Source organism: Ammospiza caudacuta, chromosome 2 (assembly GCF_027887145.1).
Source record: "Ammospiza caudacuta isolate bAmmCau1 chromosome 2, bAmmCau1.pri, whole genome shotgun sequence".
Taxonomy (NCBI): Eukaryota; Metazoa; Chordata; class Aves; order Passeriformes; family Passerellidae; genus Ammospiza; species Ammospiza caudacuta.
In genome coordinates, this window is record NC_080594.1 from 115,015,382 (window position 1) to 115,032,167 (window position 16,786).

A 16,786-nucleotide genomic window follows, 5' to 3' on the forward strand; every position below is an offset into this window, starting at 1 on the left:
CTAGGTAGATAAACTACCACTGCTGGTAGGGAATGTTTTATGATGGAAGTAAATTCATTAAGCTCTGCTCTGAAAAATACTTTGTTGGTAATAGGTTTGAACATTGTTTGCTGATTTGTTTAGCCAAGGCATGTAAAATGTTTCTTGTAAAATAGTCCATGGCTGCCAAGTTTTTTTCTAATTTTCTACTGATTATGTGGAGGAAAGTTTTTTGGATGTTAATAATTAACATTCAGGTGGGCAGTGTTGTGCAGACTTAGGTGGTAAAAATTATTTTAGACTAAACTTTTGATAACTTCAGGCATTTTCCTGGAATTGTTTCATTTTATTTAACCTTCATTTATTAATTTCATTGCTATTAATTAGATCTAGGACTCTTCTCTACTAAGACATTGGTAGAAGCCAATAATGAACACATAGTAGAAGTAAGGACACAACTACTGCAGCCAGCAGATGAAAACTGGGACCCCACTGGAACAAAGAAGATCTGGCGTTGTGAAAGCAGTAGATCTCATACAACAATTGCTAAATATGCACAGTACCAGGCCTCCTCATTCCAGGAGTCTTTAAGGGTAAGTTAATTGCTATTTTCAAGTTATTCACAAACTCCATACTGACTCTGGAGCCAACTAATAATGGCTGTTGAAAAAAGCAGAAACTGCTAAGGAAAAAGAGACATTTCCATTAGCATGAAGAGCACAGGTAAATTTTCAAAATCTGTTTTGAATAGAGGAACAAATAGTATATTGTTCTTCCCAAATGCTTAGTGTAAACTTAAGTTTAATAAAACTCGTGGTTATTACATACTTTAAAAGTTTGTTAGTTTAAGCTTTTATATTATAATGTCAAAATTCACATTAAAATATTTAGGACTTTTTTACAATTTGGATTGCTTCTAATTTCACATGTTTTGAAATCAGATTTCTTTGTTCTTCCCACTCTTCTGAATTAATTTGGATGTGGCTTATTAGAAGTTTACACTAATACTAGTCTTTTGTTGGGTTCCAAACATAACAGTTCATATTTAGTTTAGAAGTTTTTAGGCTTATGTGACAGAGTGAAGTATTAGAAATAATATTTCCCCTTCCTGCCTTGGCAGAGGGGTCAGACCCCATGATCTCCAGAGATCCCTTCCAACCCTAACTATTCTCTTACTCTGGAATTCTGTGAAATGTGATTTTATTGGTATTTTTAACATTTTATACTGGAGTTATGAGAATATTCTTGAAATTGGCTATGAGCACTCCTTGGAGGCTTATGTTACCTGGTGTTGCAAAAAGATGGGGCTAAGGTAGAACTAAGACAAGGAGATCATTTTGACCAGTTGTTTGTTAGAAAATAGGGAAAAGGTCTTTGTGGGGAATTGACTATTGCAATTTTCACTGCCCTTACACAGAAACAGGAATGATTTCAGTAGGAAGGGAAAGAGAAATTCTAAATTTAAATTTTGTGCATTAGAGGAAAGGATTAGAAACAAGGAAAATAATTGCTAGTTGAAGGGAACAGAAGGGAATCTAGTCATAAGGCTTTGAGCTGGTAAAGGATGAGGAAAAGAAACAGGAATACCATGGGAAGTGGGGGGCACAGAAATCTTCTAGAACCTGGGATTTTCCTCCCTCTGCCATGATAATAAATTTCAGGAGGATATTGGCTGAAGGTTTCTGTGCCCCCTGAGCAGTAGCACCAGTGTTCTGTTCCTGTATGTCATTCCAGAGGGGCTGGAGAACATTACATCACTGGAATATAATAGCTATCTATATCTGTTGATCTATATATTTTTTTTTATTTATATATAATTTAGCACATACCACTGAAAGCCTCAGCTTTGGATTTGCACCACAGTGTGTCCTGTAGGGTGCTCTGATTTTTTTTCCTCACTTTTACCAACTGGTGGTAAAAATGCAGTACATAAAATAGTTTTTAAGAGTGATGATTTTCATTTTTCCCCTGGAAATTAGAAAGACACTGTACATGTGTCCTTTGCCTAACACTGCTCTGACCTGTCCTTAGGTGACTCTGCAGTGTTTAAATGAAAGCTTTATTTCTTCTTTCTATAGCCACAGTTCTCTTTGGCTTGCCCTAAGTGATCTTTTTTCTTTATTCCTCTAAGAGCTATTGCATTGCTTTTCTAACATGTCTTGCAGCATTTGATAAATCCATCATCACTAGGTTCCTTTTTGTTTCTCTTTGTCCTTCATTCAAAGGATGAATGGGACTTTCTCAGGTACACAGGGCACTTTGAGATTTAAACAACAATCCCATTCAAAGCCAGAGATCTTTGGACAGAATCCAGACAGCTCCTTCTTCTTTTTGTCTCTTTCCTTCCATGTCCATATACTTGCCAAAATAGAAGTCTTTAGAATAGGGTTTTGAGCACAGTCTGCTAAAAAGATCAAATTGCATCATTTAATACTGGTTGGATTTTTTCCACCAGTCGTGGTCTCAGATAGTGCTAAAATAGCATATGGCTATGAAAAATTCAAAAGATTTTATATAATGGATTTTATTAAATTAGTTTTCTAAATATTAGTCATCCTAATTTCCTGTCAGAATACCTGCTTGACTTTGCAGGGAGGTAGATGTTCTTATTTGAAAATATTAAGAGAATTCTTTAATAGTGGATTCCAGGTCACCCTCAGAAAGGAGCAAGCCAATATTCTCATTTCCAGCTTGAATGCAGGCCAGCAGAAATATTTACAGTGTAGACATTTTCTGTTGTCCTGGCCTGAGTGTCATGGAATCTGCAGCCATGAAGAAATTTATTTCAATGCATTTGACTGACTTTTTTTATTTTCTTCACAATGAAGAAATGTTGACATAAAATCTTAGACATAGATATTTCAAAGTTTGTGTCAGTATCTTGAAATAAATATATTTATATCTCTGTGTTATCACTTTATACCTATATATTTTATATGTTCTTTTGTGTATGTATGTATATATACGTGAAAACATTTCAAATTTGCATTTTATAGGAGGAAAATGAGAAGAAGAGTCACCACAAGGACCACTCAGATAATGAATCCACATCTTCTGATAAGTAAGTGTGTTATAACTCTGTTCATTCTGTAGTTGGTTCTGTGTGCTATTTTCCATCATTCCCTTTTCACATTTGCCTGATCCATTTGCTACATTTGCAGCTCTGGGAGGAGGAGAAGAGGACCTTTTAAAACAATCAAGTTTGGGACCAACATTGACCTGTCAGATGACAAGAAGTAAGTTGATTACAGTTTCTCCTGCTCACAGTGGGATTCTAGATGATGATAATCCTTCTGGAAATCCAGTGTGGTATTCTCAGACATCAGTCAGTCTGCTGATAAATTCCAGTTTCCACATGAAATGGTTACCTTTGCTCTTCAGACTGTTCTTACAAGTCCTTCTCATGCTAAAAAATATTTTCAGACTTCTCTTCCCAGGATTTTTCTTTGTCCAGAAATGAGTTGAAATATTCTTTCTAGTCCTCCTTCTAATTCATTCTCTTTGTTTCATTGTGAGGCTTTAACTTGTTTGGTTGCTACTTTATTACTTCTGAAAACACCCAAATTTTTAGTTTTTGTGTAAAAATTGTAAGATTAAAGTTTTTTTTTTTCTTTTTTGTCTGAAGTTTCGTTATTCATGGGTTTTCTCCTTTAATTCATACTGTCATATGTTTTCACCTTTACATAACTCTTGCTTCTTTATCCAGTAAATATGTAGGAAAGACCAGACCAATGCTTACCTGTGGGTAAGCCATGATACCTCTCAAGAGCCTCAAAACCAAAATTGAGTATTTTTTAAACTATTTATGTGGGAAGAGGAAGGTAGCTTAGAAAATATTGGAAATACCCTGAAAGCATGTTTTTATTATAATAAAAATTATTTGGTTCAATCTCTGGTTAATACATACTTCCATCAAAGATCCAGCATGTCTAAGCTGTGCAGTACAAAAATTCTGATCTGGTTCAGTCATTAGAAAAGAAGAAAAGTTGATGTGTTTGGGGAGTAAGGACACTTAAGATGATGACATCTTTTGTGGCATAGAAGATCAATGTGTGCATCTGTGGAGGTGATTAGAGGTTGCTACAGAATTTTAGATATTGAAGCCATTTTTCTATAAAGGAAATTCCATCTGTAGATGCAAACTAGTTGATAATAAACTGTTACTCTGAGCAAGCCATTGAGAGAGAGACTTCAAATGAAGTTAAGCAAAGCCAACCTGGGGCTCGTAGGGACTCGGATTTTGGTACTTGAAGTAGTCCTTCTAGAATCCTGGATGGATGCCAGATCTTCTGATCTGTAGTTTCAGCTTTGGCTACAAAATTATCTTTCCCCTCAACTAGCCTGTCAGATTTGTGATTGTGTTTGGAATTATTTTAAAATTGAAAGAGTAACACAGATACCTGTGCTAACAATTTTTTGGAAATGTTTATGTTTCCCAGACTCTTCTAAGAGTTTCAGGGATTCACAGTTTGTCAATTTGCTATTTTGCTGCAGGTGGAAGTTGCAACTCCATGAACTGACAAAACTTCCTGCTTTTGTACGTGTGGTATCAGCAGGAAATCTTCTAAGCCATGTTGGTCATACCATCCTGGGCATGAACACAGTGCAGCTCTACATGAAGGTTCCAGGCAGCAGGACACCAGGTGAGTATAATCATCATAATCCCATTAAAAAATCAGGTTCTCCTTTGGGGTGTTGGATTTAAATGCACTGCAGATTTCCCATACTTACAGCATGCCTAAATGGGATAAATACACATATTCAATATTTTTATAGTTCTTACTTCACTGAACTCTGCATGCTCAAAGCACTTAGAGTGGAAATTTCTGGATTTCTGCAGTGCTAGGGAATTGTCCTGTTGACCTCCTGCAAGCAACAGTGGGTTCTTTAAGGAGAGAACGTTGGGTTTATAAACATGGACGATATTTTTATTTTACATACCTTGGAAGCTTCTAGAGGTTTCCCAAGAGGGTCTGGTGCAGTCCTAGAAATCAGACACTTCCACTTTTTTATATTTTTATTGTCTGAGAATAGAACTCAACCCTCCATGATGAATTGTGCTGTGCTGGGGACCTGGACTGGGACTTGAGGAATCTGGACTAAATTTCAGGGTCCTTTTTTTTCTGAAGTAGATCTTCAGAAAATTCCATTAGGGATTATGGCTCAGTTTTCCAGCTGTCTAAAGAAGATAAAATATTGGGCATTTCTACATGAATTTTGAAATATCTTTCAGAAAGACTTTTGTACTCCTTGTCTGTTCAGTGCCTGAAGTCACAAAGTTTGTACTGACCAAGACTGTCAGGAGATAGCATGAAACACAAAATCTGAGCTTTTGAAGTATTTGTTTCTACAGGAGGTAGGAACTGCTGAAATATTGGTCAGATCCCCCAGATTGGTAGTTCCAATTTTGTTTTCCACAAACTAACAAAAGCAGAATTCTCATGCCACTGGTAGCTTAACTGTGTGAAGCACCTAAATAGTGTATGTAAGTGTCATATAAAATACATAAAAATACTTTAACTGTGGTGTAAGTTTTTTTAGAAATTGTCTTTGCATTTCCTGGCACTGTTTTGATAGAAAGGCCTTGCATAAAGTGTGTTTACTTTTGTCTTAAATTTCAGGTCATCAAGAAAATAACAACTTCTGCTCAGTAAATATAAATATTGGTCCAGGTGACTGTGAATGGTTTGTTGTCCCTGAAAGCTATTGGGGTGTCATGAATGACTTCTGTGAAAAGTAAGCTGGACATGATGTTTTTCTCTTACTTTTATCAAATTTTTTGTGCCTGTCTCAGACCTGAGGGGGGAAATTACTGAGGGTGTTCAAAGGGGATATTATGGGTTTTCCATGAAGTCAGAAAAGTCTTTTAAATGCAGGTCAAAATGCAAAATCTAGAGTTCATACAAAATACCACATTTGTACAATATACAGAGTCTTGGGTTGCCTTTGACAAAACAAAAGCAGAATTCTCTTGTCAGAAGCAAATAAAGAGTCACTGGTATTTTGGCATGTTTTGTTGTTGCATTTAGAGTGAAAGCCTAATTTGTTCAGACCCCAGGAGGTGCTGTGGCAGGCTTTGCTTAGACTTACATACATGTAACACCCTGGAAAAGCTGAGGTACCCTGAGCATTGGGGAACTACTCAGCCACCTCTAAGATTAGGATTTCTCTGCTGTGCCTTGTGTAGAGTGGTTTTTAAAACAAACAGAACAATACAAAAATAAAAACAATACCAACAATACTTGTTTGTACATGTATACACAAAAATAGAGGGAGCATCAGTTGTGTCCCCTAATCATGCCAGTACTCAAACAGGAGCCTCTGAGGTTGATTCTGTGGAAGATTTTTCTTACCCAGTTGAGTCTGGATTAAGCTTTTGACATCAGAACTTTTCCAGAGCTCTGTGAATTCATCTCAGTGTCTCTGTATTTTCTGCCTGCCTACTGACAGCTGTTCTTATTACATCCACCCTTATAAAGATAATCTCAAAAATGTAATTTCCACTGATGGAATAGTGATGTCTCTGGAACAACAGGCCTTGTTACTTGCATGTCACTGTTCTTCTGAGGCTGACAGAGAAACTGAGAGCTTGGTAACCTCACAAAATGTCTACAGTGCCTCTCCAAAGGCACTTGGTTGTCTTTGAAAACTCTGCATTGCAAATAATCTCTCATGGTGCAGTATAAAAGCAGTGTAATAGTGAGATAAGGATGGGAGAGGAGTGTGGATTTTGCATAACCATAGGGGAAGACTTCATAGTTAGGAAATCCATATGGAGGTGTTTTTCCATGCTGCTCAGGAGGGTCAGCAGTTCTTGGCTGAGAGCACAGACCCATGGACCACAGTTAAAATGTTGCTTGTTGTGTGGGCAAGCTGCACATTGGGCAGTGTGAGTACATGTTCAGAACAAAAAACATCCTTGGGAGCTGCTGTGGTCTGTCCAGGAGGCCAGGCAGTGATGGAAAAAGCGGCTTTGGCCACCAGTGCCACAATGGATCTGAGCAAGGGTTAGTCTGCCTCAGCATCAATAAAACACTGGGAAACTTAAAGGAAAATAGAACCTAACTGGAAGCTGTAAACTGACTTCACATGGGCAGGTGGATGGGAAGGTGTTCTAATGTATTGCAGGCTGTGAAATGTGGAATTGTGGTCAGGAATTTTACAGATGACACTTTCCTTTTGGCTACTGTTTGTGGGTCACTGAACACATTCATGGTGATGCTCATTTTTCACAGGTGGTTTTATTGAAGTGTCTGTCACTAACATTCCACTGGGAAATGCTGAAGACTTTATCTTTGCTCTTGTTTCAGGAACAATATGAACTTCCTAATGGGATCTTGGTGGCCAAACTTGGAAGATTTGTATGAAGCCAATGTCCCAGTTTATAGATTTATTCAAAGACCAGGGGATTTGGTGTGGATAAATGCTGGCACTGTTCACTGGGTTCAGGCCATTGGCTGGTGCAACAACATTGCCTGGAACGTTGGCCCTCTCACAGGTATGTGTGAGCAGTGCCTCTGCTGAGCTCTGTGTAGGTAACATATTACTGCACATGGCACAGAACCTGCCAGTTCTTACTCATTTGCCATGCTTTGCTAGATGAAAAAAACCCCAATGTGTTGTATTTTTAAAATACGACATGTTGAAGCTTTAAAGAATTCCATTGTGAGAGGAAGAGAAAGCAGCAAGAATGTAGCCTTGGCACTCAGGCTTTGAATGGGCTTGTAGAAGTAAAATGTGTATATTAATTTGTGTATTGTCTTCTTAGGACATTTTTTAACTTTTTCTCCCAGATTTGTTCTCTACCCAGCAAACTGCACTATGGATTTCATATAAATTAAAGGACTAGTGCTCTAATATTGGTGGGAGAGTGGGTACCTAATAACTCTGGTGAGAGCATCAGGAAATGGAAACAGCTGTAAAATTTATTTCATAAAGGAACATTTGGTTTCTCAGACCTACCGCTCTAGAATTCTTCAGTTTTGATCCATGGTCTTGGAAGGATTTTTATCTGTGAGTGTGGAAGGAAATTCCGCTGCTAAAACAAGAGTCTGTCCAGTGTTTGAAGAAAATGTACTTCCAAAAAAACTTCTGTTTTCTTAAGTAGTTTAAAATATGTCTTTATATGGTACAATAAAGAGTGCATCTCTAGGATTGTGTGATTGACTGAGAGACCTCTCATGTTCCGTCACAGTAAATTTTGTAAAACATTTTTAAAGGGAGGGTGGCGTGAGTAGGCTGCTTAATGAAAAAGTCTGACTCACTTTTTCTCTCAAGAAGAAATTATATACCACAGCAGTGTAGAATCATGATAAATTGTGAATAGACTTGAGATGCAGACATTTCAAACCTGGATTTTTTTAATCTGGAATATTTTAAAATTTACTAATTCACCATTTTTGAAATACCTGCTCCATGTTCAACAAAGAAATCAAACACTTGCCAGTAACTTGTCTGCACAGGTATTTGTTGCTGTTATGGCATTGTGTGTTCTCTCAGCATCATAAATACACTTTTTAAGACATTTCAAAGAATAGAAATGCAGTTGGAATGAATGGCTCATTGTGAAGGAAGTTTAGCTGTTAGAGATATAAATTACTAATTTAAACAGAGTGGTCTGGGCTGATAATTGTTCCTCCCCTGACTGATGGCTGTGTTGTGTGTGTTTGTGCAGCCTGTCAGTACAAGCTGGCAGTGGAACGGTACGAGTGGAATAAGCTGCAGAGCGTGAAGTCCATAGTGCCCATGGTTCACCTCTCGTGGAATATGGCTCGGAATATCAAGGTCTCAGATCCAAAGCTTTTCGAAATGATAAAGTAAGTTTTTGTTGATTTGAAGATTTACTGTGCCCTTTTCCTCTTCACACATAAACCAGTGGTTGATTTATAAATAGTTCTTTGCAAGGCTTTTCTGTTCCTGGGAACCAAACCAAAGTTACTTAAGATTCTGTTTTTAAAACATAATATTTATATCCTTAATTTTATATTTATATAAAATATTATACATTAATATATATAATAAAAATATATAAATTTATGTATTTATATATAAATATACGAAGTTTATATGTAATAAATATATGAAATATATTTATATTTATATAATTTCAAGCACAATATTTCTATCCCTAATACAATATTTGTATCCCTAATTTTATTATGTTTTATATGATGTTATTTTGGCATAGCTTTAGAATCATCTGTGTAACTTTTTTTAGTTAAATGTGCCATAGATTTTATTCAACAATTTAAAGCAAAATGGCTTTGATCACAGCAGCTGTTTAGTATATATCATCAGAAATAGGAAAATCAGGTCATCAACTCAAATATTTGAATTGGAATATATAGTCATTTTTACAGCAAAGTTAAATTCTGCATTTCTAGAACCTGTAGTTAGTGAGCTCATGTTGTCATTAGGAGATCCAGTATAAATCTTTTAGATCTTTATCTCAAGTAGGAACTTGAGACCCTCCTTCCCTTTGCTCTTCTGAACAATGAATTGATTGATCTGTAAAATGATAATTGAGTTTAGTGACATTTCTCATATGCACATTCCAAAATGCAGGAATGTTCCAGGCTTCAAGCATCTGTAGTGATTTTCTTCAAAGGGTGCAACTTGAAGAAATGTAAATCACATTGCACCATACTGAGGTTGGGGACTGAATGAACATTTCTAACATCTAACATAGATTTGTCTTAACGTGGGGGAATGAATTCCAAAGCATATTACTCATCATGAGAATCCTCTGGTAGCAGCACACTCTGCTTTGCCTGAGTCTCTACCAAGGCACTTTTGAGCCCTTCTTAGTCTTACCAACATACTGGATCAACAGGCATTGTATCCTTTTATCATTTGCCTTGTAATGGGCTTTAAAAAATGGGTGAATTAATTTGTGAAAAAAAGGGCAAAGAAAAAGAGTGTCTTTTTTTCCCCAGTGGGAATTTTTGGTGACATCTGAGTGCGACATCTTTTTACAGTAGAAATTTAATTTAGGCTTGAACATCTGTTGCAGAATGGTGGCATTGGGGAAATGTTAAATTTGTAAGAACTGAGAATGTTGGAAGTTGACAACAGGGAGGTTTGTACTAACTCTAAAGCTTGATTATAGGGTAGCATTTGTGTGTGAATACTTTTCTAAAATCTAGGAACTGATACTCAGGGTAAATAAAGTATTTGCTGAAGGCCTGGCAGTCCTGCCCCTTCAATTAAACAATTAGTGCTCATATTCCTAATGCCAGCTGTCATAAAATGGAGAAGAGAAATTGAGTTGTTAGAAATGAGAAACAGGGGAATATGCAGGAAGAGTGTGGGAAGGAGAAAACCAAAAAATCCATTTAAAAATACCAAATCCACGAGCTTCACTTTTATCTTTATTTATATAAAATACATACAAAGCCCAACAGACATCTATTGTAAGGCTCAAAGAAGTTCTGGAATATTCTTAAAAAATATGATTTTGGTATTTTGGCCACTTGTAATTTTGCATTTGCCATGGTTTTGGGTTTGAAAGGAGAAGAATGTGACTGAGCACAGCCTCCTTCTCCAAGAGAATTGCTTAAAAGGTTATGGAGAAACACAGAGGACAAAATGGTAATTTGCTGTTGTCTTGCAGGCTGACAGCAGCCCAGCTTTTTCTAGCAAGAGACTCAAACTTTAGTGTATATTACAAATAAACAGAGATGCTGAGGAGCAGATAGAAATTTTGGATGTCCATGTGCATTCGCTGTTTCCAGTCTACTGAAATAATTTCCAGTTTAGTTGGATTAAGCCTCCCCCATCCAGGTTAGTTGTCAGCCAAAACTCAAGTTCCTGCTGTGGCTGCAGAGGGGAATAAGAGGGGATGATTAGCACTGGTTTGTGAAGTCCAGTAGCAGCAGCCTGAGATAACTTTTTGTTGTGGTCACTCCTGTAGCTCTGGAATAACAGTTCCTAGAAATCAGTATCAGCAAAGGCTGTGTCTGACCTTGGCTTTGTAAACACCCTGGAAATGCAGAAACCCTCATGAATTTCCTTAAGAGAGAGAAGCAGTTGCATAATTTTCCTGTGGGCTCCTTGTCTGCAGGAAAAACCATCTGGGATCATGGCTGTTGTCCACAGCACCTGGATTTTCTGTGTACAAAAAGTGACATTTGTGAGTTATGTGTATGGTAGTCTGTGCATATGTATAAAATGCTGGAAAAAATAGACATTTTTGATGGAGCTGGTTGAATTTTATCTTGGATAGCTGGCTTCATTGTCATCAGGAAATAAAAATAAGTGACACAGCTGTCATCTTTTTGCTGAGCACAGGTCTGTCAAAAATTGCATGTCAAAGATACATAAAGTGTTAAGGGAGTTTTTCACTTTTATCTCTGGGACTTCTTAGGTATCAGCATATTACAAAAGATTAACTCTTTATATAAAATGATAAAAATCAGCTTTTAATTCAGTTTGAAAGATAAATACAAATATGTCTTAGTGGGCTGTATGAAGGTAACCACTGCAGAGTCAATAAACTAAAGTTTGAGCGTAGATATAAATATTGGGAACCAGGTTAGTGATGGAAAGAAATGGAGTAGCAGAAGAGGAAAAGTAATAGAAGGAAACTTTGCTTTTGGAAGAAATCTGATGCCTCGTTACATTTTTAGTTAATGTGCAGCTCAGTGCTGTCTTTCAGGATAAAAGTCAAAGAGCAAAACCTGAAACTTTCTCATGAGATATTTTTAAAGATTTGGTTTTAACAGTAGAAGCGTGAGCAGGAACACAGCAGAACAAATTATGTAAAACTTGGCTGAGGGAGGACAGCCCTCACAAAAAGAAAAATTAAATGCAGACCTCTTAGATGGGAGCCAGAAGGACTTTTACAAATGCCTCTGAGGAAGAGAAGAATTTTAGAGGTAGAATGAGCATAGCAATAAAAGCTTAAAAAATTAATTCCAAAGTAACTGAAATACTAAGTTCTATTACAGAAATAGTTTCAGAAATGTAAAAGAACATGACATGAGAGAAATAATTTTGCACAAAATCATGAAGTTAGGTAAAATACTTTTAAGTATCAGGGAAGATGTATTACTGGAAGGTACAGAGAGATCAGTTCTGCATTGCCATTGGGATGATCTCCACACTTTTGGGAAGTTTTACTGAATATCTAAGTATTCAAATGGCTTTATCACTGCCCTTCTAGAATAAATCAGGATTATGTCCCTTTTTAATTCTCTTCTGTTGAATATTTGAATTTGACTGGACATGATTTATATTTGTGCCATACCTGCAAAGAATTTGAGAGGGGGAATGGTCTAGATTTTCTTCAAGTGAATTCTCACTGTACCAGAGTAAAAACTGGCCTGCAATAATAAAAGCTGACCCCACTGAACTTGCACACTGTCACTTTGCTAGGAACTTTTTTGGCTTTCTTAAGGTTTCCCAAACATCAGGAAATTGTGCTGCATATTCACAGTGATAGTTTGTACACTTTCTTTCATATTTAAATGCATGAAATAGTTAACATTTACATTTTCAAGTTGCATTACTACGACCTGAATTTTATCCAAGGAGGGGGAGTTCACCTTCAAGCTACTGTTTTCTGCTTTGTTTGTGAATTTGGCAAGCACTGCAGCCCTGTTGTAAGAGAGTTCATTCTGGGCAGGTATTTTTCACAACTGTAGCAATAGAAACCACTTTGAACATAATAACACTTTGAAAAGTCTTTGGAAGTCAGGAGTGGAGAATAATGGTGGCCCGTGTGCAGGTGTGCTTTTGTTGCTCTTTGGGATGCCCAGAGACTTTTCCAAGAAACAGTAGAAAAGAAGAATGGTAGCTTTTAAGTTTATTTTAAATAATCAGGCTGTGTTGCATAAATGAATGCTTTTCCAAAATTATTGAGCTTGTCAGGAGCACAATAACCCAACACTTGAATGAATTAATACTTCATCTGTCACCTGTGGTTGGCCTTAACATCATAACTCACATTCACATCAAACTTCAAAAGAGTTGAAGGAGTTACAGCTTAATGAGCTGCATAATTTTCTTGAAATTGGGTACATGAAAATGAGATGTTTAACAGAGAAACACATTTCAGTTTTGTGTTATCCTTACAGTGAGGGTGTTAGTGAAGCCATAGTGAAGCCACTGTTTTTAGTGAAGATGAACAGTGTGAGTGTAAAACAAGAAGAGAGTATTTCAAAATCCTGGAATTCTGTTAACTACTTGGAAACACATGAAAGAAATAAGTTTTTTAAAAATAGAGAATGTATGTATTACATGTTTCAGGCTCTAATGGGAGAAGGTTCAAGTTGAAAACACTGTGAGAACTCTTGAGCACTTCATTTTCTGTCCAGTGTTTGTTTTTACCCTTAATTTTTTTCAATCTTCCTTCTGCTTCTAATGAGCATGTAACATAACCACCCTGTGGAGGAGAAAATTGAAGGCTGCAAAGGCTGCAGCTCAAATAAATAGGGTAGCTGAGAGCTAAAATTATTGTAAATAACATTGTAATTTAGAAATTTGGCAACCTATTTTGCCAGCTTTGTTTGAAGAACACACATAGCTCATAAAATGCTGGAAAGCAAGTTACATTTTCTTGTAAGGACAAGAACTGTATAAATTGTGACATAAAATAATTTAGGTATTTTTTGCCTTTACAGGAGGTATGACAGGAAATTGTGCGTTTTAATGTTTTAATTTGACATTTGAACAGTTATTCTCTTCATTCATAAAATAAATGCTAGAATTGGTTTTTGTGTTGATTTTTTTTTTTCCTAGTACCAATCTGTCCTTTTTCCTTTTTCATGGGAGAAGATACATGTTCATAGATTCTATTCCCACTGTGTGTAAAATGATTCCTGGGGTTTCAGAAAACTTGGGATAATAAAGTTTTAATAGTGCAGAGAAAGTAACAGGAGTTTTAGGATGTTAGAAGAGTCCTTTGGATCAGACTATATTCACACAAAATGTAAACAGCTATGCTGAACTCGGCAGTTCAACATTACTTTTTGCTGAAAAAGTTATGGTTCAAAATAAAATACATGGATTGCTTTTGAAAACACATTGTTCTGTTGGGCTTAAAAGAGCATTGATGTATTTCAGTCAAAAATGAAAGGTACAGCCTGTTTGCAGTACCTGAAAGAGGTCCAGAGGCACAAGGTCTGACTTTTCCCCAAGCCATGAGTCCAGTGATTCTTTCTAGGCAGCTGAAATCCCAGAGGAGGAGCAAGCTCCAAGTGCATGGAATTGGAAGAAGGTGAAGCTTTCTTGAGTTTTGCTGTCCAGTTGAATGTTGAACTGAGCACACAACTGCTTTTGCTTGCAGGTACTGCCTGTTAAGAACTCTCAAACAGTGTCAGACACTGAGGGAAGCTCTGATTGCTGCAGGAAAGGAGATTGTCTGGCATGGACGAGCAAAGGATGAGCCAGCTCATTACTGTAGCATTTGTGAGGTCAGTGAAAATGTGTTGGTCATCTACTCTTGTAATATTTATTTAAATTTTGCCCTGTCTTTTGTTGTTAATGATATTTTAAATTTGCTTCTAAGCTGCAACATCTGCTCTGTGCTGTAAGCACATCTGTGTGATGCAGTGGTGCCTTCAGGAGCTCATCCAGATGTTTTTCTAGACATGGGCTGTATTTTGCTGAAGGCTCTCCCACAGCACTTCGACAACATTGTTTTTCACTGGGTCGATTTTCAATTTTCAGTTATTATAAAATGTTGTTATCCCTTCCTGCATAAAATTTGATCTGCCGAGCTTCATTTTAAAGGTACATTCATATTTCATACTCATTTGTGTTGGTCTTCCTTTCAGAAGTCACCAACACACCCTGAAGAGAGAGAACTTAAGTCCTTTTTTTCTGTAGGACATACATTTTCCTGAATTTTTTAATTCTACTTACTGTTAATAGTTGCTTCAAAGTATTAGATAATAATTTTCATTAAGTTTAAAAGAAAATAACATTTTCCTACCCTCTGAAAATCAGTTTCTAGTTATCCTCTGACAGAGCCTCTTGGGCAGGATGAGCGTGTGGCTCAGTAGTAAGGAAACAACAAACTTCTTTAGCAGACAGTAAAAAGGAAAAATAAGTATAATTTTTTGAAATCCTCACCTTACTATTCAGCAAATGAATCCTGCTTTGTCAATATTGACCCAAAGCTTTCCCATGGTGCTGTTCATGCAGACACCCTAAGTGTAATATTAGCAGTGTTACACTGCTTCACTTCTCTGCCCAAACCTTAGGAGAATAGATTTTCCCTGAACAAATCTAATTTTTCTCTTTGCATGCACAGGGTAAGCTTGTAAATCTTGAAGAAAACACTGTTTTCATGGTTTTAACTTTTTAAAAAATGAAATTGTAACGCTTGGCTTTCTGTTTCCTGTCTAATAGGTGGAAGTCTTTGATTTGCTTTTTGTCACTAGTGAGAGCAACTCTCGGAAGACCTATGTTGTACATTGCCAAGACTGTGCACGAAAGATAAGCACGAACCTGGAAAACTTTGTGGTGCTAGAACAGTACAAAATGGAGGACTTGATGCAAGTCTATGATCAATTTACATTAGTAAGTCAAATTAATAAGTGGGTGCATAAATACATTATTTGTAAAGCAGTTGTAGACTGTCTTGGTGCTCCCCTGTACGAGTACCACGGACTTTCTGATTCAAATGGAGGTTTGGGTTGTGTGTGATATTTGCAGAACAAAACCTGAAGAGTCAGAATTGTGTTGAATACTACAGTAACTTACTGCAGAACACAACCACTGAGTTTTCAGGAAAAGTATGATGTTACAATTCATAAAGTTGTGGCTTTAAAAATCCAATAGAGATCACCTGAAGACCGTAACTGGATCAGATGGAGATGGGAAGAATCAGGACAGTGAAGCTTGGAGAAACTAGCACCAGGTTCAAGAGCATCTCTAATACATTGGTTGTGGTATGAAGTCAGTATAGCAGCAGAGCATCCTATGCACTCAGACCCCTCCTTCCCCTTCCCCACCCATCCCCTCCCAAATCAGCACTGTCCTTCTGCTTAGCAAGTGGATGCTCTCAAACAGTTCTGTCTCTTGGCTTGGGGCCTCCTTTGCATTTCAGTTTAAAGCAAAAAGCCTCTTTGCCATTATAGCTCTGTGCTATATATGGCAGCCTCCTGCTTTGAACTGCGTCAGCACAACTGTCCTAACATTTCACCCAGGTTTCATTGTTCCAGGCAAAGATGGCTTTTTTTGTAACCACAATGAAAGTGATGCTGGATGTATTGATAAGCCTTGGCTTTCTGTCAGAGGAGACAAGCATTGGACTAAGTGTTATGGGAATTTCATGTTGGGTTTAATATGACAGCCCAGTAAGGGCTGTGCCTTTTGATTCATTTCCAGGTGCTGCAGAAAATGTGTGTTTAGTTATTTCATGTGTTGGTAGCATGCCAAGTTGTGACATTCTGAGTTAAGGCCTCAAGGTTCATCAGTAGAGGCTGGCCAGAGTGTGGGACCATGTCCTCTGAATTTAATTCTCCTCATTAGTCCCACAGAGCCTGGGTTGGTTAAACTTCAGTTCATGCTTCTAGAAGGTCACTGTCATTATAGTCTGTGAAATGCTGCAATTTCAAGTGATGGTCTGTTATAGAAAATCATATAAATAAACACCTGTTCTCAGATGCTTCATCCAGTTGAGTGGAAATGGGCAAGAATGTTTCTGTATATGGAGATGAGAGGGAGGGAGGGGTATTTTGTTGTCTGTGCTTATACACTATATAGGTAACAGTGATGATTCTGTCCCTAGAACAAGGGTTCTCAACCTGTGAGTAGCTCCTTCCCCCATCAAAACCTAAGGCTGAGGACATTGATAATT

The 16,786-nt window shown here is 37.2% G+C and overlaps 1 protein-coding gene across 8 annotated transcripts in view; it reads left to right on the top strand.

The window, feature by feature from the left end:
* KDM6A (lysine demethylase 6A) overlaps positions 1-16,786 on the top strand; it is a 151,503-nt gene that overhangs the window by 132,881 nt on the left and 1,836 nt on the right. For 3 of the 8 annotated variants that reach the window (XM_058825135.1, XM_058825138.1, XM_058825140.1), the window contains 10 exons: positions 367-572; positions 2,976-3,040; positions 3,141-3,215; positions 4,474-4,622; positions 5,601-5,715; positions 7,290-7,477; positions 8,654-8,795; positions 14,267-14,393; positions 15,334-15,504; positions 15,766-15,844. In XM_058825135.1, coding sequence (XP_058681118.1) covers positions 367-572; positions 2,976-3,040; positions 3,141-3,215; positions 4,474-4,622; positions 5,601-5,715; positions 7,290-7,477; positions 8,654-8,795; positions 14,267-14,393; positions 15,334-15,504; positions 15,766-15,822 — 1,295 coding nt within the window. In that variant the 3' untranslated portion in view covers positions 15,823-15,844. Of the gene's footprint in view, positions 1-366; positions 573-2,975; positions 3,041-3,140; positions 3,216-4,473; positions 4,623-5,600; positions 5,716-7,289; positions 7,478-8,653; positions 8,796-14,266; positions 14,394-15,333; positions 15,631-15,765; positions 15,845-16,786 lie in introns of those variants that run through there. The other 5 variants (XM_058825136.1, XM_058825139.1, XM_058825141.1 and 2 more) reach the window with 3 other exon arrangements.